This window comes from Neltuma alba, unplaced genomic scaffold, assembly GCF_004799145.2.
Source record: "Neltuma alba isolate B1F8T4 unplaced genomic scaffold, ASM479914v2 tig00012185_pilon, whole genome shotgun sequence".
In the NCBI taxonomy this organism is placed as follows: domain Eukaryota; kingdom Viridiplantae; phylum Streptophyta; class Magnoliopsida; order Fabales; family Fabaceae; genus Neltuma; species Neltuma alba.
The window spans coordinates 578,429-606,160 of record NW_021636727.1 but is presented as its reverse complement, the minus strand read 5'-3'; the positions used below and the strand labels follow the sequence as shown (position 1 = coordinate 606,160).

The window sequence follows — 27,732 nt, the reverse complement described above, 5'->3', positions numbered from 1 at the left end:
TATCCTATATACACAATCTCAATAAAATTAGTTGAAAACAAATTACTCTTGTGCACTATCCAACTGTGACACTTGTGTGAACTCTTTCTCATTCTCATAAACATAAACATGGCCACTGCTATTGTTGTACTCAATTACCTGTCTAACACCAATATCGTCAACAAGATCCAAGAATGTGTCCCGGTTAAAGCTAACTGTGAACTTCATTTTATATTCACAGATTCCTGCCCACACATCATGAGCTACCAGGCATTGCAGTTCTTCATATGTCATCCCTTCTTTAATCAATCTTCCAGTAATGATGCCCCCTTCATAAATGAGTTTTCCTTCAGAGGTCTTTACAAAGTGCCCTCCGACATGAAAGATGCAAAATAATTGTTTCCCACTACTGCTAGCCATTTATCCTCTGCTGTTGCACATCATTCAAGTATGACTTTCAATCAACTTTTACTAATTAAGGACGGTGTATGTTTACATCAACAATTTGAAAATTGACAACAACAGTTAGTATTTTCACAACTCTAACTTGCTTTTCCCCCCTGCACAAGTAGAATCAGCAAATTTACAATCCTAATACATATTTTCACCATTCCTCTACACATCTACCTGTCATATTACCCATTCCAGCCCACACCCCCATTTCCCTTTCATTTCGGCCCACCCAACTTCCTTCAGCGGGACATTATACTCAATGTGCACCCACTTTTCAAAAATCACAAACAACACATCTTTAACAACTTAAATCAGCAAGAGCATAAATTTCTTAAACTTAAAACCAAAAATACTGTCAGATTTGCAAGTCACTCCCAACCTACATACCCATACACTAAAATACTCATTTCTCCCTTATTCACCCATCGCAACCCACCTATGCTCACCGAATCACATGAACAAAACTAAAATTTTGAAAGCAAAATCTTACCTCCCACACTAAGCTAACTCCACTTCCAGAGAAGACGCAACACCATAGGGAAGACTTGCGATTTCTCTCTCCTCCACCGAATCACATGGACCTCAAAAGTGAAGCTCCGCCACTGCGTTTTCTCAACTCATGATTGTCAGCTATCTCCCTTCATCACTGGTGTGCTGCATGGGAGAGGTAGGAAATGGCGCCAACTCCCCCCTTTCAGTCTTTCTTCTCTCTTTTACACAGCTGACAATATGTCTCATTTTCGAAAGGAAATGAGTATTTACTAGGGTCAGTGGCATCATTTTGCTTCTGGAATTAATATCAGATTGGCCCCTTTGTCCTACAGTGAGGTTTCAGAAAGTTTTGGGGGCAGTTTGAGATTAATTGTGTACTGCGATCCTTAAACAAAATTTTCCCTAGAAAATATCGATACTTTGCAAATTTTGTCTGCAAAGTATTGGTACTCTAATTTATATCCTTATCACCGATAATTTGGATGCCAATACTCAATTTAGATTAGTCATTAGTATAATACCATATACTAGTTCCGGTGTTTAATATAAAAACTAGTTGACTAATTTGAATAAGTTAAAAAATTAGGTAAGTTAGTTATTGGTAATAAATATGTGTTGTCTTTCCTAAAATATTCTTGTTAATCATGTATATTAATAACAAAATAAATTGTGTCATTATCATCTTTGACCAAAAATAAAGAATAAAACATCGGACTAAACAGTAAACCGATTGAGGTCGTAATTCAAGGGATAGTTGGTTAGATCTAGGTTAACTCAGAGTCAAATTGGTTATATTAGAAAAATACAATTTAATTAAAAATAACAAAATACAACAACATTAATAATCACTAATAACAAAATACAAGGAAATATAACAATAGTTTGATTATGAGAATAACAGTATACAATAACACTAAGAATTTTAATTTTTATGATTTATCAATAACTAAAATTAATAATTGTTGATACCAAAATTATCATTAAAATTTATTCAAATTTATAGCAAATGAGATATTAGGAGTTGAATAAGAAAAAATAGGACAAATAGCAACACAATCATTCAAACCGATTTATTTGACCAATTCGATAACGTTTCAACTTTTGACCGGTTCAATACCCAAACCAGACTAGACTACTGGCCCATTCACCAATTTTTTTCCTTGACCAAAAGTGAAAAGTATACATTTTAAACAAGTTTGTATCCGGGCATAGTTTTAATACAAATGATTTAATAGGATATTCTTGGAAAAGTAGCCCATATTTTTAACAAATATTTAATTTAACTAGTTTTCTATTTTTTAATATATTAACATTTATTAGTATTTAATTATAAATCCACATTAAACAAAAAAAATGACCATAAGTGATCGGAAAACTTGACATAATGAATATAAGGGAATGACTTAAGTTTTTCCCCCCCTAATATACTTAAATTAGTTTGGTAGGTCTTATATATTAATGAGCAGAGGTAGTATGTAAAATTCTATTTTGATCTCTTAATTTTATAAAGTGTTTTTTTTTCAATCTTACACCTCTAACACTACTAGTTTTACAAAAAAATGCCATTAACATTTTAAATGTGGACAAAATATTTATAAATATTAAAATATTAAGTTTAATTTTTTTGCGATAACAATGATTGGCATATAAAATCATTATTTGAAACTAACAATATTAGGGTTAGAGAACAAAAAAGGATAATTTATAAAAATTAAGGGATGAAATTGAAAATTTGCATAATATTAAACCAAAGTTGCATTTTTGCCTACATAATTTAAACTCAAGAGATAGAGATCATATTCTAACTACAGTTTTTTTAAAAGAAGTTATCTTTTTATTTTAGCAATTACAAGTTTAAAAATTAATTAAATTCTAGCTCAATTAAAACTAATTTAGATGGTATATATTTCATTGCACTGCAACATATATTCATAGTTAAATACTGAGTTGAACCAGGAGTTCAATACAAATATGTCAACTAGACTCTCAAGCAAGGGGAAACACATTCCAGTCAGACTTGGATATAATGATCAATATCATATTAATATAAAATAGGATTAAAATGCTCATTTATCCTGAAAGTGTCATTCAGGAGCTCTAAGTACGTGGATAATTTTTTAGGTGCAAATTCTTTTTGGAAGTTTAAAATTTTAGCAATAATGGTCCATATTAGTTTTTTAGCAGCAAAGGACAATATTGCTAGGATTTTAAGCTTTCAAGACAAATTGACATTTTAAAACTTTTAGGTGCCTAGCATTCATGAGTGAAAACTTTCGAGATAAATTTGTAACCTAACCTTATAAAATATAAAAAATAAGATAAACTTTAATGTGGGATTATTTTATGTTTTGTATATCAAAGCATGAGGCTAGTATTGTTATTTGTAGTTTGTGAATAATATGACTTTTTATACATAGGTAAATACGCTTTCTATTACCCGAATACTCCTGGTCTAGTGGTGACTGGCTAGGCCACAAGTGAGGCGAGTCTCTGCTCTTTGAGGGCGGGGGTTCGAATCCTCACTTGTTAAAAAGGGTACCGGGGAGGGCTTTACTTGTCGCCCGGCCCGAATCCGGACTAGTCGATCGCTCGGGTACAACTGGCCCAAAGAGGCTGGGGCCCAGAAAAGGCGCAGTTGGATACCGGATGGTTTATATAAAAAAAAAAACGCTTTCTATTTGAGATCAACTTTAGTAGACATAAACAGTTTAATATCAGACTAAAATGATATTGACTTGCTTTCTATTCATAATATATATATATATATATATATTATAAAATATACGTAGTTCTTTCCAGGTCGAAATAAGACGCATGTAACTCTTTTTTTTTTTTTTTTATATACCAAAACATACGTAACTCTGCTGGTGAGAGGGAAAAAAAAACGTGCAGTTCTATCACCGTTACATCTCTGGGTGTAAATATAAGTAAAAACCTAAAATATAAGGCTGGCAAAAAGAAAAATAAACCCAAAATATAGATAAATAACCATCAATATTATTATCATTAATTAATTCAATATTATTAGTATATTTATAAATTGTGGAAAGTGGGGGTGCAGGCAGCTTTCGTTGGTTTTCAAATTTCAAGTTTCAACCAAGGTAAATTTCTTCTTCTTTTTTTTCCAAGTTTCAACAAATACAAGAGTTTTAGGGTGAGTTTGGTTGGAGGGGAGGGGAGGGGAGGGGAAAGGAGCCCCTCCCCTTATTTGGTTAAAAATTTTGAGGGGAGGGAAGCCAAAATGTTCCCTCCCCTTTCCTCCTTCCCCCCATTTTAGCTCCTCTCCAAATTGGGGGTTTTTGGAGGGGAGTTAAATTTTTGGACCATTATGCCTTTATGATTTTTTTGATATTCCACAACTATCCATAAAATATGTTATTATAATATTTATTTTAAATAAAAAAATATATTATCTTAAGTAAAAAATAAAAAATATTACAATTAAAAAATATATTATAATAAAAATTAATATAAATTATTATAAAAATAAAAACATTATTTAAATAAAAAATATAGTATTATAAAATTATTTTTTTATAAATATATTATTTATTAAATATATTTTAAAGCTGAAAAAAGGCATAGCCTAAAGAGAGTAAAATTTCAATTTTTTTAGAGCATATAAAATTTGTTAATTTGATTATTTCAAATATATTATTATATTAATTAGAATTTAAAAAAATACTGTATCAATTTTTTAATGCACATATTAACATGATAAGACTGAATTTTTCTTAAATTATATGATTTAAATTAAAATATAAACTAATTTATATAATATATCAATAAAAAATATAAACTAATATGTAAGGGTAAAATAGTAAATTGATTATTACTATCCCTCCCCTCCCCTTCTTGAACCAAACAAGGGATCATTAAATATCCTTCCCTCCCCTCCCTTTTAATCAAACCAAACAAGGTGAGGATGAAACCTACCCTCCCCTCAAACCAAACAGGCCTTTAGAGTTGTGCTAATTTTATTTTATTTACTGTAAAACAAACGGTCTTTAAAAAGAACAAAAGTAAAAAAAATTAGAGCCGGTTTTCACCGTTGCTTTTGCCAACAGACAAGGGCATGTTTGGTTCAAAGGTGCTGCAATTCTGAGTCTGGATTTATTTTACGCTGTAAATTGTAATGTTTATTTTTTATTGAGCTTCTAAAGATAAAAATATTATAAAAATTATTAAGCAGAAAGTCTAAATATATAATTAAAAAATGGAATAAAAATAATACTGTAAAAAATTACTGGTAAGAAAATACTATATAATAATGACTTTATGAATTATTTTATTAAGAAAGAAGATTTTGTTAAGAGTAGACTACAATTTAAGAATTAAAAATTATTATTAAAAAATAATTATTATTAATAGATCAATTGAACAATCTAATATTAATTATTAATAAGTAATTTTTTTAAAAATGAAAATACTTTGGATAGACATTCTGTCTCATCTTGAACTTTTTTTTTTGTCTCGTCTCGAATTGATTGGGATGAAACAGTGGAGAGGAGACAAGTTGAACACTCCTATCTAAAAACACAGTGATATTAATTTTTTAGTGAACGTTTATTAAAATTTTCGCAATAAATTTTATTTTAGTGTATTCAAATGCCACATCAAACTCACAAAATAATGCTTCTGATTTTTAATATAAAATTCAATTTATTAATTTGGAAGGATTAAAAAAATTACTTAATTATAAAATATATTACATAATCTTTATAAAAATACTTATGTGGATCATCATATTATATATCAATTTATAAGTAAAAAAAATTAATTTGGAGAAATTCAACAAATATAAATTAGTTTAAAGTAATTTAATAACTTTTTAATTTTTTAAATTAATTAATTGGATTTTATATTAATTAGTGAGGCACTATTACGTGGCAGTCTATTCTTTGTTATTATACTCGTGTTATACAGTATCATTACCTTCTTTTCTTAAAGCGAACCAAACATGTCCTTAAGTTCTCGAGAAGCCTATATTCCTTGCAGAAATATGACTTTGTGCCTTTTCCCTCTCCACTGACGCTGATTTCAGCGAGAGACGGGGATGAGGGACGTCGGTGAGATAAAGCGGCTTCTTTCTCTTTTCCTCTCTCTCTTTTGATATGAGCGAACTTCTCTGGCCGACCACAGAAACTACAGTAAAATTTGGAACTCTGAGGTAAGCATGGTTCCTTTGCTTTCAGTGAGCAGAAAATCACACATCTCTTCGATCTCGAATGCTCTCTCGTTTTTTGTTCTCCAATTCTTATCTAATTTAGGCTGTAGGGTTTCCATTTCTCACTGAAAGCTTTGGTCTCGACTTGGGGCAGTCGTACTCCCTTGCCCCTCGGTGGTGCTCCTTCGAGCTGATGTTATTATTTGGTTTAGGATTGGAGGATTTTTTATGATGCTTGGCTCTTAATTTGTAAATTTATTTAGTGGATTTTTGTTTCAATTTGTTAGAACGGCTTCAATATAATTTGATAGCCTTTATTGATATTTAGGTTTATGTTTCTGCAAGAGAATTGGTGTATTTCTACTCACGTCTTTTTACTTGCTTTTAAAATGCGATCCGTTATTTTACTATAATTTGATTTCATCCTCAACTAAAAACAAATAGGTTCTTAGTGTTGTAATTTCTGGCCTTCTTGGGTAAAGGGGTGTCAAATGGGATATGCTACTGTTTGCGATAAATTTATCTGAACCATGGATGTATTCTTTGGGATCGTCTCTTCTGAAGATTTTATAGGTGGCGTTCTAAAACTGTTTTGTTCCCATTTATGATTCCAGGGTTTTGTAGGATAATTACTTGAGGCTTAGCTATGAAAAAGGTTTCGAAGACCAGCTGCAAGTCAGCCTCACATAGACTCTTTAAAGACAAGGCGAAGAATCGGGTTGATGATCTGCAATTGATGTTCATGGATCTACAGTTTGCCAGGAAGGAAAGTCGGACAGTTGATGCTGCTGTTCTTGAGGAGCAGGTCCATCAGATGCTTCGTGAATGGAAGGCTGAGCTTAATGAGCCTTCTCCTGCTTCTTCTTTACAGCAAGTAAGCTAATATACCTTGCTATGCATCTTTGTGGACACACTATTCCGTTCATCACGGACACGTGAACCTGAACTGCAATGCAAGGTGGCGATATTTTGGTAAAAAGTGGGAAACTGTGAATATGAATTGTAATTTTGATGTGACTGTAGGGTGGCAGTCTTGGATCATTCTCGACCGATATCTGTCGGTTATTGCAGCTGTGCGAGGAAGAAGATGATGCCACTAGTCCATTAGCTGCTCCGAAGGCTGAGCCTAATGATCAAAGTCTGCAAACTGGGGTTAATATGATATTCCAAGACGTAAGTGCCTTTTGTCCTTTTGATGGATTAATAATCTTCTTTTGCCATATATTTACTTTTTGTTTATGGATTGACATTAGTTTTTCCAACTCGGGATTTTGAAGGTCTCTATTTGTAATAATTTTATAACTGTAATTACATGTTTGTGCTCATTTTAGTTTAATGTGGTGGCATCATTGTTGGTGCCAAATTACTTAAGATTCTTATGTTTGCTGCAAGAATTGGAAATTCCAGAAGAAAGAACAGAATTGATATTTTATGAATTGAATCTTGGGGGAAGGGTAAATACCAGAACGTTGTTAAATGATATTGAGAATATTAGGACTCCCATTCTTAATGTAAAATGGTTATATGGATTATTATTATTATTATTATTATTATTATTATTATTATTATTATTATTAGTAGTAGTAGTAGTAGTAGTAGTAGTATTATATGCGTATATATTAGTAAGTTATGTGTCAGATATAGTTTAGGATTACATTATGATAAAGTTAGACTGAACTGTTTTTATAAATTGCTGCGTACTTTGTTTAGTTCGAGTTGAGTTGGGATATTGTTTTATGAACTTCTTGTTTTTCCTTTTCTCTCTAAGATCTTCCTTCATGCATTCTTTCACCCTGAAATCTCTCCTTTTCTTTAATTGTTGTACTCATCTTAGATGAGCTTGGTGTTAGAGACCCCGCATTTCTGCCACTTGGCTCCATTGATCCCTATTTTTACGTTTTGACTTGATGTTAAGAGCATGTCATGCTCATTTGGTTTCCTTCTATAGTTCCATCCATTTCAATCTTGCACTTCTTGTTTGTCCTGGTTTCTCTCGGAATTATGGGGAAAATTGCTGTAGCTTGTCCTGGAGCACCCAAGCCATTTCTATTATAGTTTTTAAATCATGATATGACTCATAAGTTAAATATGTAATTCTAAATTAATGATATGATTCACGAATGAGAATTTTATTTCTGAATTGTGAATTGTATCAAAGCAGAAGATATGATGGCAAATCATGAGAATCTTATGGAAAACATCTATAGAACAGGATCCAAGTTTTGTTCTTTTGTTATGGATGGCTGAAGAATCAGCAGGGGAGACTACTTCAATGGTGATGCGGCATGGCATCAACAGCAAAGGGGGTGAGGGAAAAACACAAATTTGAAGGATAGGAAGATTGAGAAACTTCTTGCCTTTTTGAATAAAAATGCGGGATATAAGAATAGCACCAAATTAAAGTGCTCCAAAAACCATGTATAAAAATAGTAATATAAATAATTTTCCGGGTCCTGCAAACTGCTATTGGTTTGCACTGTCACCGGCTTCATTACTGGTTCAGCTGTCCAATCTCGATCTTCAATGTAGGTTCTTAATTTTTGCTGATTTATCTGTATTCTTTTTTTTAGCAAGGCTTATTTATCGGTATCAAATACCCCTGCTTCCGTGTTTGGCTAAGTTGTTTCAAGTATTCATAAAATGGGTTAATACAGGTTGAAATGATTTTGTCCTGCTGCAAAATGCAGTGCATTCCACTTTGCAGATGTTTTGAAATTCTTTATTAAAAGGGCTATAAAACACGTAAAAATATAAGATATATCAAATGAATGCATCGAGCTCAATCAAATGAATGCATCAAGAATCCTGACTTTGCTGTGAAATCATCCCCTAGGGCTGGGGTTTAGAACATAGCATTTCTATGTATTTGGATAACATTTTGGGATCATTTATGGAACAAGACGTTTGAATATTTGATGTTAAAAGGTGGCTAAATGATTTATGGTTGCCCTATTTGGGAGGTACCATATATGTCAGATGACATTATTCCTCATAATTGAATAATGTCTTCTGATGTCAACATGGGTAGGCTAATGTCGTTTCTTTTCTTTCATCGTTTGAATGACATTGTCAATCCGTTTGTGTGTGCTTAGAATGTACGCTTGTTTTCTTTTCAGTAACATTTCCTATAAGTCCATTTCTGTTCATATGCACCACAGTTTAGTTCATTATTTCTACCATTAGCCTATAATTGTACTAAAATTATTGGTTTAATTGTAAACCAGGGCCAAAAGCAACATGATTTCCCATTGGTTGATGACACCAAATTCACCTCTGGAGCTCGTGATGTTGCAGCTACTGATATAGATGGAACTGCTCTAGAATACCATCAGTTTGACTTTCACCAAGACTTCAATGACAGTTTGTATACTGGTTTTTATGGGTCCACGTTTTGTGAGGAGAATGCCATTTCCCATATATCTAATTATCTCCCTAGCATCTGCCCTCCTCCTTCTGCTTTCCTAGGCCCAAAATGTGCGCTTTGGGACTGTCCAAGGCCTGCGCAAGGGCTGGACTGGTGTCAAGACTATTGCAGTAGCTTTCATGCCACTCTAGCATTGAATGAAGGGCCACCAGGAATGGCCCCGGTTCTACGACCAGGGGGCATTGGTTTGAAGGACAACTTACTCTTTGCTGCTCTTAGTGCAAAGGCACTGGGAAAAGATGTTGGCATCCCTGAATGTGAGGGAGCAGCAACTGCAAAGTCTCCATGGAATGCACCTGGTAATATAGTCATGCTTTGTTATTTCTCTGGTTTTTGCTTTATTTTGAAAAGTCACTAATAGGGAGGTTGACATTCAGGCGAAATAAAAAAGACGGACAAGATTGTTCATTTATATAATCAATGTCTTATTGAACTGCAGAGTTGTTCGATCTTTCTGTTCTCGAAGGTGAGACTATCAGGGAATGGCTTTTCTTTGATAAGCCTAGGAGAGCGTTTGAGAGTGGAAACAGAAAGCAGAGGTCTCTTCCAGATTATAGTGGGCGTGGTTGGCATGAATCTAGGAAGCAAGTGATGAATGAATTTGGAGGGCTGAAGCGGTCCTATTATATGGATCCACAACCATTGAACCATTTTGAGTGGCATCTTTATGAGTATGAGATTAGCAAGTGTGATGCATGTGCTTTGTATCGGCTGGAATTAAAGCTTGTTGATGGGAAGAAGAACTCCAAGGCAAAAGTAACTAATGACTCAGTCGCTGATTTGCAGAAGCAGATGGGGAGGCTCTCTGCTGAGTTCCCTCCTGATAACAAACAGTCTGTGAAAAGCAGGGCTAAACTGAATGCCAAGATTGGCATGGGTGGTGTCTATCCAGCATCTAACAGAGTGACTCCAGGACACGGAACATATGAATATGGTTTGGCTGCACCATACGATTATCTAATCGAGAATGCTGGTGACTATTACGTGACGTGATTAGTCATGGAAGGATGTACAACATGCTGCATTCAGCTTGGTTTAAAATTAAATAACGCGTCGCTTTGCCCCTCAACTCTCATTTGATCGTTTTGCTTTTTCTTCTTTAGCAACAAGAAGCCAAGGTCATTTTTTTGCCTTATCAGATATTGTGAATAGCTGATTCTCTCGCTGGACTGCTGCGTTATAGACTGCTGGATGGTGGATTCTAACTCTTGAAGATGATCTCATCACAGCAAAAAATTGATGTATGCCATTATTATAATTAGCAAATTGGTGAATGCTGGATGGAATTGAATCAGCACCACCAAAATGACTTGTAGTGTTAAGGCAGGGTTACTATGATACAGCAATTACTCTGTTATCCAGATTATGCTAATGTAAGTCACCTATACTGCCCTTTTGAAGCTATTAGCTTCAGGACAAACTTTCAAGGGGATGGATGGTACATATTATTGGCTATGTAATAATCGTTTCAGTCCTTTTTGAGTAATTTTTATGGCTCAAGAAGGGAATCTAACTTTGAAAGTTAGAATTTATGCATTTGATGCGGTCTACCTTGTGTTATAAGATCATCTGTCTTGGCAAGTTTCCTGTTTCATTGTTCGTCATCTGTAAAATTAGGCAGAGAAATCTATGCGTGATTTTATATTTTTTCTTACTTTTTTTTTTTTTGAAGTCATTGTTGTATAATAATAAAAGATTTTAGATTCTGGACAACTAAAATTATTTAATATAACAAACGAACTTATAGGTGTATGTTTTGTGTAAGGAAATATTTGAGAGTCGTGGTCCCAATGCTAGCGGCCTAGCGTTTTCTTCATTATAATGACCTTGTGAAGATATGCTTGTTTGGATTGATGGTCAGAAAAATAACTTATTTTTAATTTGACTTTTAATAGATTGGGTAAAAGTGAGTAATATGATTTATGTTTGGATTGATTTTTGTAAATAAGTTAATTTGTGAAAGTAAGTTGTTTGGATTATAATTGAATAAGTAATTTTAATTTATAAAATTACCAAAATGAGTATAAATTTTATTAAATAATAAAAATAAAAAATTATCAATTTCATAATATAATAATTTTAAATTATTTTTAAGCTCTAACTGATCTCATATATATTTTTTTATTTTTTATCAATTATTATAGGGGTATATTTAAAAATAAAAGTATGTTTCTAGTTTATTTATTACTTTCAACTAATTTCAACTAATTTTTTGTTTTCTGTAAATTAGTTATTTGAAATTTGTAACAAGAATCACAAGAAACAATAAATTTTTTAATTCTCTCTCTCTCTCCATGTTTCAAAAGTCATATGCCATAAGTCATAAGTAGCTAATTTTTACTTATAGTTTATTGTAGCTTTTTATGCAAAAATCAGGTTGCTCCCTCCAATCCAAACACCATAAATTTTTCAAACTTGCTTTTAGTTACAAAAAAAAAAAAAAAAAAAAAAAGTAACTTACGGACGTTTAACCTCTCAGCCAAACAAGTTAGCAACGGATACCATGATAACGATGAATGTTTCATACAATACATCATATCGACTTCTAGGCTTTTTGATTTCACACAGTTTTATTTTGGTTCTTTAGTTCTATAAAATATCTTTTTAGTCTTGTTAGAATTTTATATTGAATTAATATCATTATCTTCTTTTGGTGCAAATTAATATCATTATTTATTCTTTTAGTTTGATTGAATTTTGATTTTGATTCATTTAGTTTCAAATTGTGGTTTTCAGTTCTTATAATTTAAGAACTTGATTTGAGTTAACCACATTAGTTATTTAACGAAGGTGTTTGGATATCTTTAGAAGTGTTTTTTAAAAGTTTTTTTTTTTGTAAATTAAGACAAACTCTTTTACTTATTTACTTCATATATTATAAAATTATTTTTAAAATTATAATTTGGTTTTCATCAAAACCAAAACTCTTTCAATTCCTGTTGGTTTTGATCATGTAGTTTTGATGAGTTTTGGTTGTGGTCTTTATGCTTAATAATTTTAACTAAAAGTTAATGTCACTAAATTTAAACCAAGTCCTTATGAAAGTGCAGGGAATAAAATCAAAATCCAATTAAACACAGTTAATTAACGTTGATGATTGATGTAAATTCATGAACCCTCAAACCTTTATAATTTCACGCTACACCTAAAATGCTCTATGATGAGGCCTAAAAATCAAAAGCTTTAAATTCGGCAAGGCTTCACGTGGCGACATTCTTGTGGATCTTTTCTAATACTCTTCTGGTCCTTAATATATGATCTAATTGTTAAGTTAATTTTAATTCTAAATATAATATCTATTTCTAATATTTATCAATTTTTCTTAAATTATCTCTATAAATACTTTTTTAACTATAATAAAATAAAAAAAGAAAAAAAGATATTAAAAAAGATGATTATAGTATTTTAAAAAAAACATATCATATTTCTTATAATTAATTAACTTACCTAACTTACTTAATCTAATCAAATTAGTTAAATAAGTCTTATATTAAAAACCAGATGAGTATTTATAATAACTCGTATACTCTTGGATCTAGTGTTGATTGATTTTTATAATTTAAATAAGAGCACAAAAATATTTTCTATCTTCACTTCAACAGACATCGTCTTTTATTATACTTTCTCATTCTGTTTCATTTTAAATTCCGCGGACCCAATAACCTCTGTTTACATAAATACACTGCAATTTTATTTCAAGGCTTCAATATGAGCATGTGAAGGGGGCTTCATCTAAACAGGCAGCAAGCTGAATTATTCTCAGTCACGTTCTTGCACATTCTATTACACGAGGTATATGGCAGTCTGACACAGGAACCAAACTTGTGCCTGCACAAATGCTTAAAACAGGAACAGGCATAATTAGTAATTTACTTACATACAGGCAGAACAAAAGATAAAGATGGACAGTCCCTCCATCCACTTCCACCAAACACAGTGGTTAGTCAGCATCCAAGTTAAGCCCCATCATCTTCCAGGTTGTTGACCCGTTCGCATTCGTCAATCCATTCACTGTATCTGCATTATTGCAAATCAGACTCTTAAGTTGTAAGTTGTGGGTGTCGATGCACGTACGTGCATGTGTGCGTGAGAAAAGGAGGGTTTCCACAAATTGATGGAACTTACACGTCTATTGGCTCCGATAAAGCTGTGAATACAAAAGCAAAACTGGTTAATAACTCTATCAGCAATGCATACGATCTCAGCAGATGTAAGAGTCTAAGTATATGAAGTATTGAGTTAATCATCCCCACCGCCACAAAATTGTGTTGTGTTTCACAAAGATAGAGGAGGGAAATTTTAATATGCACCCATTTTCAAAATGTCATGTCACTAGTAGCAGCGGTTAAGTCGAGTGGCAGGCACTTGATACCCCTCAAGCAAAGTCTTGGATTTTATTTTTGCGAATGGAGAAAATCACACAACGTATTTTCCCGTTTCCACCCATTTAGAGCCTATCATAGTTCCAATTTGAATCATTCGGTAACATATTATTCTCGAAAAAATGTCGGGGGACTCATTAGGGCTAGTCTGGGGACCAAATAAACATTGTAAAACAAGGAAGGAAAGGAAATCTCTTCCTTCTCTTGGTGCCTAACACAAACAGGACTTCATGGATACAAGTACAACTTGGGAGAATAACCGATCACTTCCAAAAAGGTAAACAGATTCATAAGGAAAATCTAAGCATGTTCCAATATCAAGTGGGTTTCTTATGTATTTCTAAAGCCCTCCTTGATTCGATTTAGCCATTATTTCCTATAAACAGGGCCAGCCATGAAGGTAGAAAATCAAGGCCAGTCCTACACATACCTAGGAATTAGTTATTAAATATATCAATAAAATCAATGTCTTGGTTGCTAAAGAGTACAAATGTCAAATAAGGGCGTGAAACATACCTGTGATGGTAGTACTAAAGCTCTCTTGGCATATCCTGCAAGAAGCTTCCCCTATGAGGTTCTTCATATCTCTGTCAATGTATGCCAAACATGAGTATATAAGTGAATATTCATCCCCATCTTTAACAAGAAAAGCCAGAGAAGCTCAGAGACAAATATCTTTGGGGGGAAAATCTTGCACAGCCCGTAACAAATAGTTTAAAAAAAAAAAGCTTACATGCGGCATTCAACGCCAGAGCCATGATTGCAGAAGGGGCAGCTGAAGACAGTGTCAAGCTTATCCATTCGCTTCTTTGGAGGTGGCTTTGCTCTTGATTTCCTCTTTCCCATAGCTCAAATCCTGCATTTCATATATATGTATCAGAAGTTTAAATCAAAACCTCTTAGCAATCTACAAACTTGATGACAATAACAAAGGTTCGGTGACCGATGTAAACAATCAACATGGCCATTAAAGATATAACACACTCATCAAACTTTCATGCTTCTTTGCCAATTTTTATTTTATTTTGACAAAAAGCTACTTCTCACTCTATACATGGACGATCCTAATGATGGTCCTCTAGGATCAAAATTTCAAGATAAATGAATATGTCAAAATATAATATAAAATCCATACCGAGTTGTACAATTCAGTGTGTATTAATTTTCAAATTCCATGCAACACAGGACGCCCACATCATCATCAATATAACATTAAATACTCTTCCACCTTAGCCGATCAGTATATGCAGCTTAATATTGGCTTCTCACCTAAAATACTATTCATAAGCTGTCCAATTTACTCATCTTCCTTCCATGGGCTGCGTGCAAGCCATTCATTGAAGCTAAACAATAGCTCCTCAACAAGTACTGCCTATGCACCAACACAATATTTCCCTCTCTAAGCAGATAATTCAAAATCCTTCATTCCCTCCTTATCACACATTTCGAATTTCAAAATCCCTCGTTTCCTCCTCTTTCTCTCTCTCTTCATTTATGCTTTTGTCATCCGTTTCAAATTTCAAACCCCCCAATTCGCTCCGCTTTCACTTTTTATTTATATCTCTTCAATACCATCAATTCTCTCATTCAAAATTAGATCTTATTTTTATGCAGAATGGAACTTTGGGTATCCACCATCTCTATATCTCCTTCGTTTTTTTATCGAGATCCTTTTTATCTTCTTATTCCTTATCTCTCATGTAAAGTTGCTGTTTGTTTCTATTTTTTCTCCCAAACGTTCTCTTTTCATTTATATCTTTTCTACCCATCGGTTTCTCTCTCTCACTCAAAATTTAGAAATCAACCCCCAAGCAGTGCACTTGGGCTCTGTGTTGATATCGGTGCACTAGCATGCGGGCATATTATGAAGCTTCAGATTAAGTTAGATGAGGAGATCAGTAAGATTGTTGATACTCGCTTCAAGACCATGGCTTATCAGTAAGTAATGTCCCAAGTCTGAACCTAACATTCTTATTCATCTCTCTCTTAGATTCAAATCCTGAATGGATGAATGATTTTTTAGCCAAGTCTTCACACACGATGATAAAAAATTTGTGCACGTTTGATCAACTTCCTCTTCTTCAGCAAGAGGAGGAGGTTGATAAAAGGATTTTGGATTCTGTTTTGTTGTATTGTCTTCCTTTTCTGAATAGTTTTCTATTCAAAAAAAAAAGAAAAGAAAGTACACCATCAGAATAAGTAACCCCTATATATTAGATATCTAGGATTCAACCTGCTTCGTTATATGTAAGTAACCCCTCTATGTTTTGGAATCACGGAAACGAACATGCGCATTCTAAGAGGCAAATGGATGTGAGGTCAATCCAGGTAAGCTGATAGCCATATTAAATGAACATCAACAAATATCAAATGTTGTTTATAAGGAATTTTTTTAAAAAAATATAGATAGTGATGTAATGTAATAAACACATATCACACAATTTCTAATGTTTTGATGAGATTTAAATTTGTAACGAAAATAATTTTATATAATTGTAAGCTTCCCATGCAGCGCACAGGAGGGTAAAATCTAGTTTAGTTAATACAAGACAAAAACCTCCCAGGGCAATAGAAGCCTCATGAGCAAATACTGGCATGACCAAGGGCTCTTTTTCTTTTTACTCTTTTCAAGGCCAACTCATTGTTTCAAAACTATCCGACAGCCAAAAAAAGGGGTATTGTCTGCATATTACCCATTAATCCCGCCATAAATGTGATGAAAACATTTGAGAATCTGAGCTCAAACTAATTGGATAGATCAACCCAAGTGATTATGGAAGAGACTACATAGACTAAAGGGGCGAAGTCCAAACGTCCCCTTGCCCCCACCCTCTCTTTCCCACATAACAGCATCATTTCCCTGAATTCTTGAAGGCAAATCAGCAGATAACTAGTCTACCAAGATTTCAGAATAGCTTTGCTATGTTTTCAAACAAAGAGGGGGAAAAAAAAAAGTTCTGCAAACAAAGTTATCTCATTTTCCATTTGTTCCTCCAATTATCAAAATAGGAAACGGAAATCGAATCAAACCCTAATCAACAGGAAGTTCAAGCATCGGATGCAAAAAAGACTATGGTTAGACAAATAAATCACGGGTGATAATCCAAATGTTGAAACAAAACTCGGAAAGAGAAAATCGAAAGCAGCATTATTTCTGATTAAAGAATAATCTTTCTCCAAAACAATCACCAACTTAAAACACAATCTCACAACTCAGTGTTATAGCAGACAGATCGATTGTAAGACAATAACATTAAAAGACGAAAGGACGAGCTCAATCATCTTACCTTGTGGAATTCCCGGCCGTCTCTGCCCGAAAAAGGGGCTTCCTGTGTTGACGCTGGCTGTTCTTTGCAGGCACTAGCCCAGGGGCGTGAGAAGAATAGAGGAGCCGAAACGCCCAATGCACGCGCGTGTGAATAAATTTTTTTAATATTTGTTTGTATGCCAAATTAGAGGTGTGATTTTTTTTTTTTTTAATTCTAGTGAGTTTGTTCGATTAATTTTAATAAAAGATAACATAATTTCTTGATTATAATCTCTTCGCGCGTCGCACGGGGTAACAAAGCTAGTTGATTCATAAAATAAAGACCCAAAATTTTGAAAATATATTATAATTTGCCATAAATCATTCAATATTATATAGTACCTCCTACCCTAAATATAAAAACTCGTCAACTAGTTTGAGTAGATTAAAAAAATAAATTAAATTATTTATTTATAATAAATATATGTTATTTTTTTAAAATATTCTTGTTAATCAAATATATTGACTAGAACTACTATCATTAAAAAATTATCTTAGAAAAATATACATAAATATAAGAGATAAAGTGGATTGGATCTTATATTTAAAATCAAAATAAAAATCAAATAAAATTTTATATTAAGGATATGAAGTAATATATATAAAATTCTGCAATCAATCATAATTATAATCGAATAAGTATATAAATATATAGTAAAATTTGTGACTTGCGCTTTTTATCCTTAAATTTGCATCCTTTATTCTCGACTCAGCAATTTGTATTGTCGGTTAGTTCTTTAATCTCGCATTTCAGTTTGGTTTCTTCTTGGACCTCGCCCATATGAAATGCAGTTTGCAAATTTGAAATCAGTTTATTTATGCTCAGCTTATTTAAATAAGAGTCTCTCTCTCTGCCATCACAACCAAAAGGTCATTCTATATTACAATTGAACCAAGAGGTTGGGGACATTGCATGCTCCCTGCCCCGACCTCAGCTTCTTTAAGCTTACTAAGGGGGTGTTTGGGTTTTTTTTCCAAATCATGGTTTGGGGACTCAAACTATGGTTTGAAAAAAAATTTGCCAAACACCCCTTTTATTTGGAAAACCATGATTTTTGTATAAGCTGGCAAATTGTGGATTGTGGAGAAATATGTTTGTTGAAATAATAATTGCTCATGTCAAAGAGGCTTTAACAGTAGAAAACAAAATTCTCTCTTCTCCCATTCTGCCATTATTTGCAGTACTTTCACCTCCTCCCATTCTGAAATTTGTTGTCACCAGTGACAAATTATTTTACGAAAAACATATTTAGTTATTTTATTAATATATATACGTATTAATTTTAATTATTTTATTGCTATATATTATTTATTAATATATATACATATTTAATTACTTTATTAAATTATTTTGCAAAAAAAATATTTATTTATTTTATTAATATATATACGTAAGGTATATTTTATTAATATTATTTATTTACTTTAAATAAACATATATTATGAAATATATCTTATATGTAATTATCATTTAAACTTATGTCCTTTTTAGTAATTTCTACATATAAAAAAGCATTTCTGACAACAACTATCCAAACACTCTCACTTTATCAAAATCACTTTTTCAGAAAATCTAGTCTTTCAAAAATATATTCTCTCCAGAATCTATTCTCCAGAAGCTATTCTCCAAACAATGGTTTGGCTTCGTCCAAACATCCCCTAAATCTAGCATCACGCATTCAATTTGTGATGCTCACAAAAAGAATAAGGTGTCTATTGTAGGTAGACGTCGTGGCAAAATTATAATCAGTGCTAAGTATAAGCTGAAGGAGAGAATCCAATCTTAAAAAACTAGCCTATTAAAAAGGACAACTCCTTGAATTTATAAATCCCACAACATTTGTGAGATTTCTTAATGTGAGACTCATAACAGAACATCCCCCCTCAAGAGTCAATGTTCCCAGTGGCTCCACTCTATAGCACTTTACTAGGTTTTATTACCGATCAGAACCCTTCGTAAGTAATCCTTTTCAGTTGGTTGACTCTCGATGAAAGTACCAATGTGATGAGTATAAGTCTAAAGAGATAGTCTAATTCCAAAAGATTAGCCTATTAGGAGGAAGAACCTTTTGAATTTATAAAGAACCTTTTGAATTTATAAACTCCATAATACTTGTAAAATTTCCTAATATGGGACTCATAATGCAATCATCATATACGATTAACACTTTGAAAAATTATCTAAACCCTCTTAAGATGGGGAAAACAGCCAAACAAAAAAACAAAGTTGAAAAAAAACAAAAGCTAGAACATATATTGTTCCCAGCTATTCCTATTATTTGTAGCTCATTCCAATACTCTTGGCCGTCCTAGCTCATTCAAATTATTTGAGTCAATTAATCAACACTAATTCTTTTGTGGCTCAAGATACCACTTTAACCTAAGTGTGAACAAGATTAAGATATTTCTAAAATCATAGTCCTAGAAAAATCAAGCTCCGCGCTTCATAACAATGCTTAGTGAGCAAATGAACTTTCAATCACATATTGATATTAGTCAAACAATATAACCCAAACAAACGTCAGCTAACATGGATCATATAATTGAATTAACCAAGAAAAAAAAAAAGATAACGCATATAACATAATAAAATTAGTTAAGTTAATTGTTTATAATAAATATGTGTTGTCTTTTCTAAGATCTCCTTATTAATCAAGTGTATTAGTTAGAACTACTGTTTTTGATGAAATTTTTAATATATACAACTATTACAATAACTACGTTAAAAAATAACTAAATATAAAAAATAAAATATATTAAAATCTTATACTCCTCCGATCCTAATTATAAGACCCAATTGACTTATTTAAGGAGATTAAGGAAGTAAGTTAAGTTGGTTATTTATAATAAATAAGTGTTGTCATTCCTAAAATATCCTTGCTAATTAAGTATATTGGCTAAAACTATTATTATTAGAAGGATTATCTTGGAAAAAAATACATAAATATAAGAGACAAAATGGATTGGAGTCTTATAATTAGGACTAAATAAAAAGTCAAATGGAGTCTTATAATAAAGACCGGAGGAGTATTTAAGATTAAATTAAAAACAAATGGCCGTATATTAATAGCTTAGAGTGGTTGTACAAAAAGTCTTGCGTGACATGACAAGTGTTCTTTACACCGGACATGTAGGGGACCGGTATAGCACCAGTGATTGGCATGCTCCGACCCAAGGGGGTTTACCGGTTCCTTAATTGTTTGTGAGGCCCAATATATTTAATTCGTGTCCCCGTTTAACACGTACACTTTTAATTGTTTTGATCCAATACGATTCACGAAGAAGACACGTTTACAATTATGTCTTTTTCTCTGTGCTCGCCGATTGATTTGGTGACTTCTTTATTGCAATGAACTCATTATTTATGAGATTCACGTGAGTGTGCCTTCATAGTGGGGTCTACCAAATTTAATGAGCCAAAACTCAAAGTATAATTTATACATTTAATACACATTTTCTTCCATTTAGTTAATTAAAAATTACTACCTCGTGTCTGCCATAGAAAACCCGGTCATTTGACTAATTTGAAAATATTGAACAAATTATTAAATTATTTTAAAATATTTATCTGTATTGTTTTTCTTTAAACTAAGTTACCTTATCTATACATTAGTATATAATATAATGATATATATATAAGTATTTTAAAAAGATCATATAACATAGTCTATAATTATGTTAATTTAATAATTTTCTTAATCTTCCATAGCCAAATTAGCTAACTAGTCTTATATTAAAGACCGAAGCTAGTCTCTCATTAACAAAAAAAAGAAAAAGGGCCCGAAGCTAGTATTATTTCTGGTATTTAATATAAGAGTTTATTTAATTTTTATTTTAATCATAAATATAAGACCTCAATCTATTTTGTCTTTTATCTTTATTCATTTTTTTCCAAAGATAATCATTGTAATAATGATAGTTCAAACTAATACACTTGGTTAAAAAAAATATTTTTTTAAAAATAAAAACTATTTATTATAAATAATTAATTTAACTAATTTTTTTAATTTACTTAAATTAAATTAGTCAATTACTTGTTGCACTACATCAAGGGATAGTAACATTTTAATGGTCGACTGACTCCTTCTTGCCGACATCACTTTTGACTGACTTGATTTGTGCGAGAATGAGATAACGATAAGGAAGGGATTATGGGCCAGGGCAGGGTGAGTGTGATAACCTCGCTGGCGTATTCATTTTCATTTTTCATAATTCATCCGCTCATTCTCTTCACGGAAGTTCAAACTCAACTTTACATTTAAAAAAGTTTCAAAGGAGCGGTTGATGTCATTTAGATTATAAACGCCCAACATGTATTTTTATTTGTTTAAACATATGTTTTAATATTAAAGATATGGAAAATGAATACTGAAAAGAAAAAATTAAGAAAACTTACTCCAACTCTGACACAACACCTTATAACAATTGAAATCATCAAATCATCAAATCAATGTGGTATCATATGATCGTGATTGCAAATAAGTTTTGATATACATTCACCAAAATGCCCTTAATTAAAAAAGTAAAACAATTCCCTCCCCTATGGTTGCCTGAGCTGCCACCGCTGGCCAATCGCCAGCGCCAGAACCCCCTCCCCCCCACCTGTCAAATGCATCACCGCCGGTGTCAAGTTAAATATTGGCAAAGTGGAGGTTAAAACTTGAGTGTAGCAAATTAATAGCTTGACGGTATACTGGTCATTTGGATGTTGAGGCCTAGAGGAACATGGGGTTTGGCGTCGTCGCGTTGGAAATTTCTCAAGACTTGGAGCATTATCAGGCAAAACAGATTTTAAATGGTTGTGTGTGTTGTAAAATTAAAGGAAAAAAATTAATAAAATTTTTTAAAAATTGTATAATTAAAGTGATTTATTATAAAATAAAAGGAAAGTTTAATTTTACTTTTAAAATATTATTTTTGAACATATCTTTTCTCATTATATCTAGCTTTTTAGCGTGTTTTGTTTTGATTTGATCATTTATTGATTGGCTGCAAATTGCCAAACGTTGCCACTTTGACACTTCTCTACGAAGGAGCTTTTGCACGGCTCAAAATCATAAAGCAGCTAGCTTCACGGATTCTTCTTTGTTGGAAGAAGAAGGCCTGTGTTATCTCTCTCCCTCTCTCTCTCAGAGCCTAGCCTGGTCTCTTTCATCACCCATGGCGGACCAAACCCTTCACATAGCAATGAACCCATGGTTTGCTCTTGGCCATCTTACTGCGTTCCTTCATATGGCGAACAAGCTTGCAAAGAGAGGCCATAAGGTCTCATTCTTCGTACCAAAAAATGCATCACTCAAACTGGAACATCTCAATCTCCATCCACATCTCATCTCCTTCATTCCCATCAAGGTCCCCCACGTTAATGGCCTCCCTTCTGGGTCTGAAACCACCCATGATGTTCCATTTTCGTTACGGTTCCTTCTCGTGAAGGCAATGGACCTCACTGAGCCTTTCATTGAAGCTGCCCTGCGAGATCTCAAACCCCAGTTCATCTTCTTCGACTTTCAGCACTGGATGCCTCAGTTGGCACGTCGCTTAAGAACCAAGGCTTTTCATTTCTGCACAATAAGCCCTGCGTCTGTTGGTTATCTGTTAAGTCCTGAAAGGAAGGTCCTGGAAGAGCATGCTGCCACAGAAACTGATTTCATGGCCCCTCCACCTAGCTTTCCTCCTTCGGCCATTACGGTTCAACTATATGCAGCTAGAATGTTGGCCAAAGTTTCTGTGAAGGAACCTGATGAGGATAATGGAGTTTCGTTCATAGAGAGAAATGTGATCGCTTTCACTGACTGTGACGCCATTGTTTTCAAAACATGCAAGGAAATAGAAGGGCCCTACATTGATTACCTCGAACGGCAATTCAACAAGCCAATCTTTCTAGCAGGACCAGTTTTGCCCCATCCACCACCAAATTCAACCTTGGAAGAAAGATGGGTGAAATGGCTGGGAAGTTTCAGTCCAAGATCAGTAATCTTCTGTGCATTTGGAAGCGAATGCATTCTAAAGAAAGACCAGTTTCAGGAACTTCTCTTAGGTCTTGAACTCACAGGTATGCCTTTTCTAGCTGCACTAAAACCTCCCATGGGAACTGAAACAATTGAGTCAGCATTGCCTGAAGGGTTTGATGAGAGAGTAAAAGGAAGAGGGATTGTTTATGGAGGTTGGATTCAACAGGTTTTAATGTTAAATCATCCTTCTGTGGGTTGTTTTCTAAGTCATTGTGGATCTGGGTCCATGACAGAAGCATTATGCGGTGAAGCTCAACTGGTACTGTTACCTAATTTTGGAGATCAGTTCATAAATTCAAAAGTGATGAGTGAGGATCTGAAAGTTGGAGTGGAAGTTGAGAGAGAAGAAGAAGATGGAGTCTTCACGAGGGAAAGTGTGTGCAAGGCTGTGAAAGTGGTTATGGATGGTGACGGTGAAATAGGTCAAAAGATCAGAAGTAATCACAATAAATGGAGACAGTTGTTGCTTGCAACTGGACTTGAAGATGCTTATCTCGATGAATTTGTTCACAAGTTACGTTCTCTGATCTATTAATCTTGAATTGAGAAGATTCAAGCTGTTCATTGAGCCACGGTTTATCTTGAGATTGTGCTACACACACACACACATATATATGTGCAATAATTTTCTGAGCTCAAGTTATTTCATCATGCAGCTGGAAATTAGCTATAATATATCCTTTTATCTCTCAACTCGGTTTAATTTGGCTGCCAATATGAGTAACTGTCTTGTATCTAGTAATCTAGAGCTTTTATGTTTTGACCTGTAAACTTTTCTTTAAATTCGTATTTGGCAAGTGTATTGTTGTATTTGTACTTTTGCTTTTTCATATAATATAATTAGTTTTTTTTAATTGGAAAAATGTGTTCGATCTATATTTATCTATTGGGAACTAGACTATTGCTGTGTAATATAATTTCTTTTTGCCAACCTGTGTAATACTCCCTCCGGTCCTATAGATAATCTTCAAATAACTGAATCATATTTAACGAATTAGCAATTAAAATTAGTTAAAAATAATAAATTGGTCAAAAATGTATTTTTTTTAAAATCTGTCCTTATTTATTAGGAGAGTAAATTAGAGAGGCAATAATAAAAAAAATAAAACAAAATATATAAAGTAATACTCCCTCCGTTCCTTATTATAGAGACATTTGATGCTTATGGCATGTTCCTATATATAAGAGACACTTAAAAGTTATCTCTAATTTTTTACGTTGATTTTCCATTTTACTCATATTTGTTGTCTCCAACTCACACTCTCTCTTCCTTCCACTTCCCTCTCTTTTAATAATTTAATTGTTCTCTCTCATGCTCTCTCTCCTTATTAATGAGAGCATTCTTGGAAAAAAATTATACTTTTCACACATTGATTGTTCTTAACTAATTTTAACTGTTTTTTTATCAACGTAATTCGGTTATTCGTCTCTTATAATAAAGAACGGAGGGAGTATTAATGAGAGAGATGGAGTACTAAATACAGTCAACTAAGAGCAAAATAAGAAAAAAGTAATAAATACTCAGATAAACTCATTATATTTTAAATTAGACCCTTCTCCAAAAGTAAAACTTACATATAGCATCGGAGGGAGTAATATAATTAGAGTAAAATATTCTAAACTATGAGGCCTAGCATAGTTGGCAGTTAGCTAAGTTTTTTAAGCATCAAGTTAGGGGTTTGATCCCTAACAGTGTGTATAGAGAGGGTCTTGTGGTCAATGCTAAAGCTCCTTTAGGAAGTCTAGAATGCAAAGGAATTAGTTACTGGTTCACTGCTACTGGAGGCAAATAACTTGGACTCGACAAAAAGAAAAAAAAAGTAAAATATTCTAAATTTTGAGAACTCCTCTCAATTTTAAAAACACAAACTTTAGTTGAAACAATTAACTATATTAAGAATATTCTAAAAAATTTAAAATAAATTTTATTTACCAAGTTATATCCTTTATTGTCTCAAATCCCTAATTTATTTTGATGGTTTGCAAATATGAGTAAATAAAACGATGGCGCAGCAGTTACGAGAAGTGCAGGTGCAGCAATGAAAAATAGTGACGACAAAGAGGCAAGAGGCTTGCTTTTGCATTCAAATGCCGCAATAACACTAGGTTGCAGATCAACAGTTTATAAAACTAAAGCATCAACCCAATTTTTTTTTTACAAATATAAATGTTCAAATAATTCTTATATGAAAAAGGGATATGTTTGTCAAGAAAAAGTTTAAAATTCAAATTTAATACTCAGTTAATTATTAGATGGATGAAAATAGAATCTCAATCTTATATATATATATATAGGAGATTTGGGTAACATATAATTTAATTTTAAGGGAGGTTTATATGAGTTTTCAAAGTAGAGAGAATGTCTGTGTAATTAAGACAAATCTAAGAGGTGGTTAGAATATTTTACTCATATAATTAATGTGATCCCTAAGTCTGTCTCTCATCTCTTCTAAATTTATTTTCAAAATGTCTCTCTTACATAATTGTCATATCTTACTTTAAGACTTTTTTATACATCAAATAGAAGCAATTAAAACCACTTATTAAGTCATTAGCTTGAGAAAATCCAAGTTGTAAATTTCTTCTTCTCATGTTACTATTCACTTGTAACCCTAAAATAGATCAAATTTTGAAAAAATTATAACTAATTCTAGACAAATCAAAATAAACTGTAACAAGTATTTTTTTTTTTCAGATTAAATAAATCATTTTTATTTCAAATCCTATTTGAAGCTCTCTTGATTCTCTTTTGAGAAAAAATAATCACTGCCCAGTTTCAAGCCAAATAATTGCTGTTTATTTGGTCTTTTTAATTTTTTTTAATATTTTTTTCCTAACTTTAGATAGGCATAACTTTTTATTTAGATATTCAAATTAGACAAAATACCACTCCTTTTAAATCAAAAAATGAGCTCTAATTGCATGCCAAAACCCATGAACAAACTCAACCATTTGACTAGAATTCCATGCAGTACAAAATTGAGCATTGTAGCATTATTTTTATCCCCTAATTACTCTAACTTTACATATTAAGTTCACAGCTCTTCATACCACCTATTTACTCATGCAATTAGGCATCATAGCATGTTTTGATATACATGTACAACAAAATATCCAATATGGTCATTCATACAAGTCAATTTGCTTAACTTCACATATTCAAGAGAAAGGTTCAAGGCCATATAATAACACAAAATATGGCAATTCTTCATGTCATAGCTGCCTCCTTTCCTTTCTCCCTTGAAGTGGTAGGCCCTAAATGGTTTGTTTGAATATTGGGAGGGTAAGATTTTATAAAAATCTTAGTAGTAAAGCATCATAATTAACATGTCAATAAGAAAAGTATAACATGCTATATGTGACAAGCTATTTCATGCCCCTTCTAGATGCACATGCCATGGAAAGTTATCAACATGCCTTTTCACCTACCAAACTCAAGATTGCACATAGCCAAGGCATTTCATACATGGAGTTAAACATATTATTACATGATTATCTTAACCACATCATGGCATAGCAAAACATAGCACACACATAGCCAATATAAAATTAGAGCCGAGAATATGAATTGGGGCCCATGGGCCAACATGCTAACCCATCATAAAGAAGTGGGCTAGGGTTGGCATTTTCCCAGCCTGCCAAGGTGCAAGTTGCTCTAGCTCACACCGCATAACTTGCAGGTTATGGCAAGCAAGCACGCGAGTTGGCGAGCCTAACTGACCACTTTTTTTTTAAAAAAGAATTTCAAATAAATAATATGTTATTATATTTGAAAATTTTTCTTCTCCCATTTACATTTCAATTTTCATGTTGCATAGCTAAACCAAAAATATTAAAAATATATATGAGCATACCATATGTGTAACAAAACTTTAACAACTACAATAAAATATAAGACAATATTTATTACAAAAAAGTGTTTTAGAAAAACATGGCCAATGAACTTTAAGAAAAATTAGATAGATGCACTTCTAATTTATCAAGAGATAGTTTTTTATATCAAATATTGTACTTATATGAAAAGGTTGTAAAATTTATCAATTTATCACTTGATGAATTGATGTTGAATGTTAATCACATAAAATGTTTGTAATGTATTGTTTTATATTTGTATTAACTATTGAAATGTGATTAAACATAATTTATATTGCTTTTGAAATTTTAGATCACTATTTATTAATTTGAAAAATTAAATAAAAAATAATATTTTAAAATTGAGAATTAAAAAAAAAAAAAAGATGGTTTGCCAACCTGCTATGACGGGTTAGGGATGGCATTTTTTCAGCCTGCCAAAATGCGGTCCACTCCAACCCGCACCGTATAACCCACAGGTTGTGGTGGGTTGGCTTGTATTCCCAACTTTATATACAATGCAAGTTAACATAGAAATTGTAAACACTCGCTATCTCTTGATGAGTTTAACTTCTTGTCTCCAAGTTCCTTCCTTGCCAATTCTCCTCCTCCTTTCATGTAAAGCCTATTGATAAAACAATAGGGCATCATACATTACTAATTAT

The 27,732-nt window shown here is 32.7% G+C and overlaps 3 protein-coding genes across 4 annotated transcripts; 2 read left to right on the top strand and 1 right to left on the bottom strand.

The window, feature by feature from the left end:
• The first annotated feature begins 6,006 nt into the window (after positions 1–6,006).
• LOC114724381 (transcription factor VOZ1) lies at positions 6,007–11,065 on the top strand. 2 transcript variants are annotated; one of them, XM_028910716.1, is made up of 5 exons: positions 6,007–6,094; positions 6,706–6,965; positions 7,115–7,264; positions 9,316–9,814; positions 9,955–11,065. In XM_028910716.1, the coding sequence occupies exons 2-5, from the start codon at positions 6,738–6,740 to the stop codon at positions 10,506–10,508; spliced, it is 1,431 nt and encodes a 476-aa protein (XP_028766549.1). In that variant the 5' UTR covers positions 6,007–6,094; positions 6,706–6,737; the 3' UTR covers positions 10,509–11,065. The 2 variants fall into 2 exon arrangements, with proteins under 2 accessions (XP_028766549.1, XP_028766550.1); XM_028910717.1 differs by having other exon boundaries at positions 6,009–6,094; positions 6,716–6,965.
• A 2,121-nt stretch (positions 11,066–13,186) lies between these two features.
• Positions 13,187–17,268, bottom strand: LOC114724335 (transcription elongation factor 1 homolog). The gene is made up of 5 exons (XM_028910675.1): positions 17,185–17,268; positions 14,631–14,753; positions 14,414–14,484; positions 13,641–13,662; positions 13,187–13,532 (listed from the first exon to the last, which is right to left on the bottom strand). The coding sequence occupies exons 2-5, from the start codon at positions 14,741–14,743 to the stop codon at positions 13,472–13,474; spliced, it is 267 nt and encodes an 88-aa protein (XP_028766508.1). The 5' UTR covers positions 14,744–14,753; positions 17,185–17,268; the 3' UTR covers positions 13,187–13,471.
• Positions 17,269–22,364: 5,096 nt separating this feature from the next.
• On the top strand, positions 22,365–24,069 carry LOC114724308 (anthocyanidin 3-O-glucoside 2''-O-glucosyltransferase). Its single transcript, XM_028910640.1, has one exon. The coding sequence runs from the start codon at positions 22,365–22,367 to the stop codon at positions 23,748–23,750; it is 1,386 nt and encodes a 461-aa protein (XP_028766473.1). The 3' UTR covers positions 23,751–24,069.
• The last annotated feature ends 3,663 nt before the right edge of the window (positions 24,070–27,732 follow it).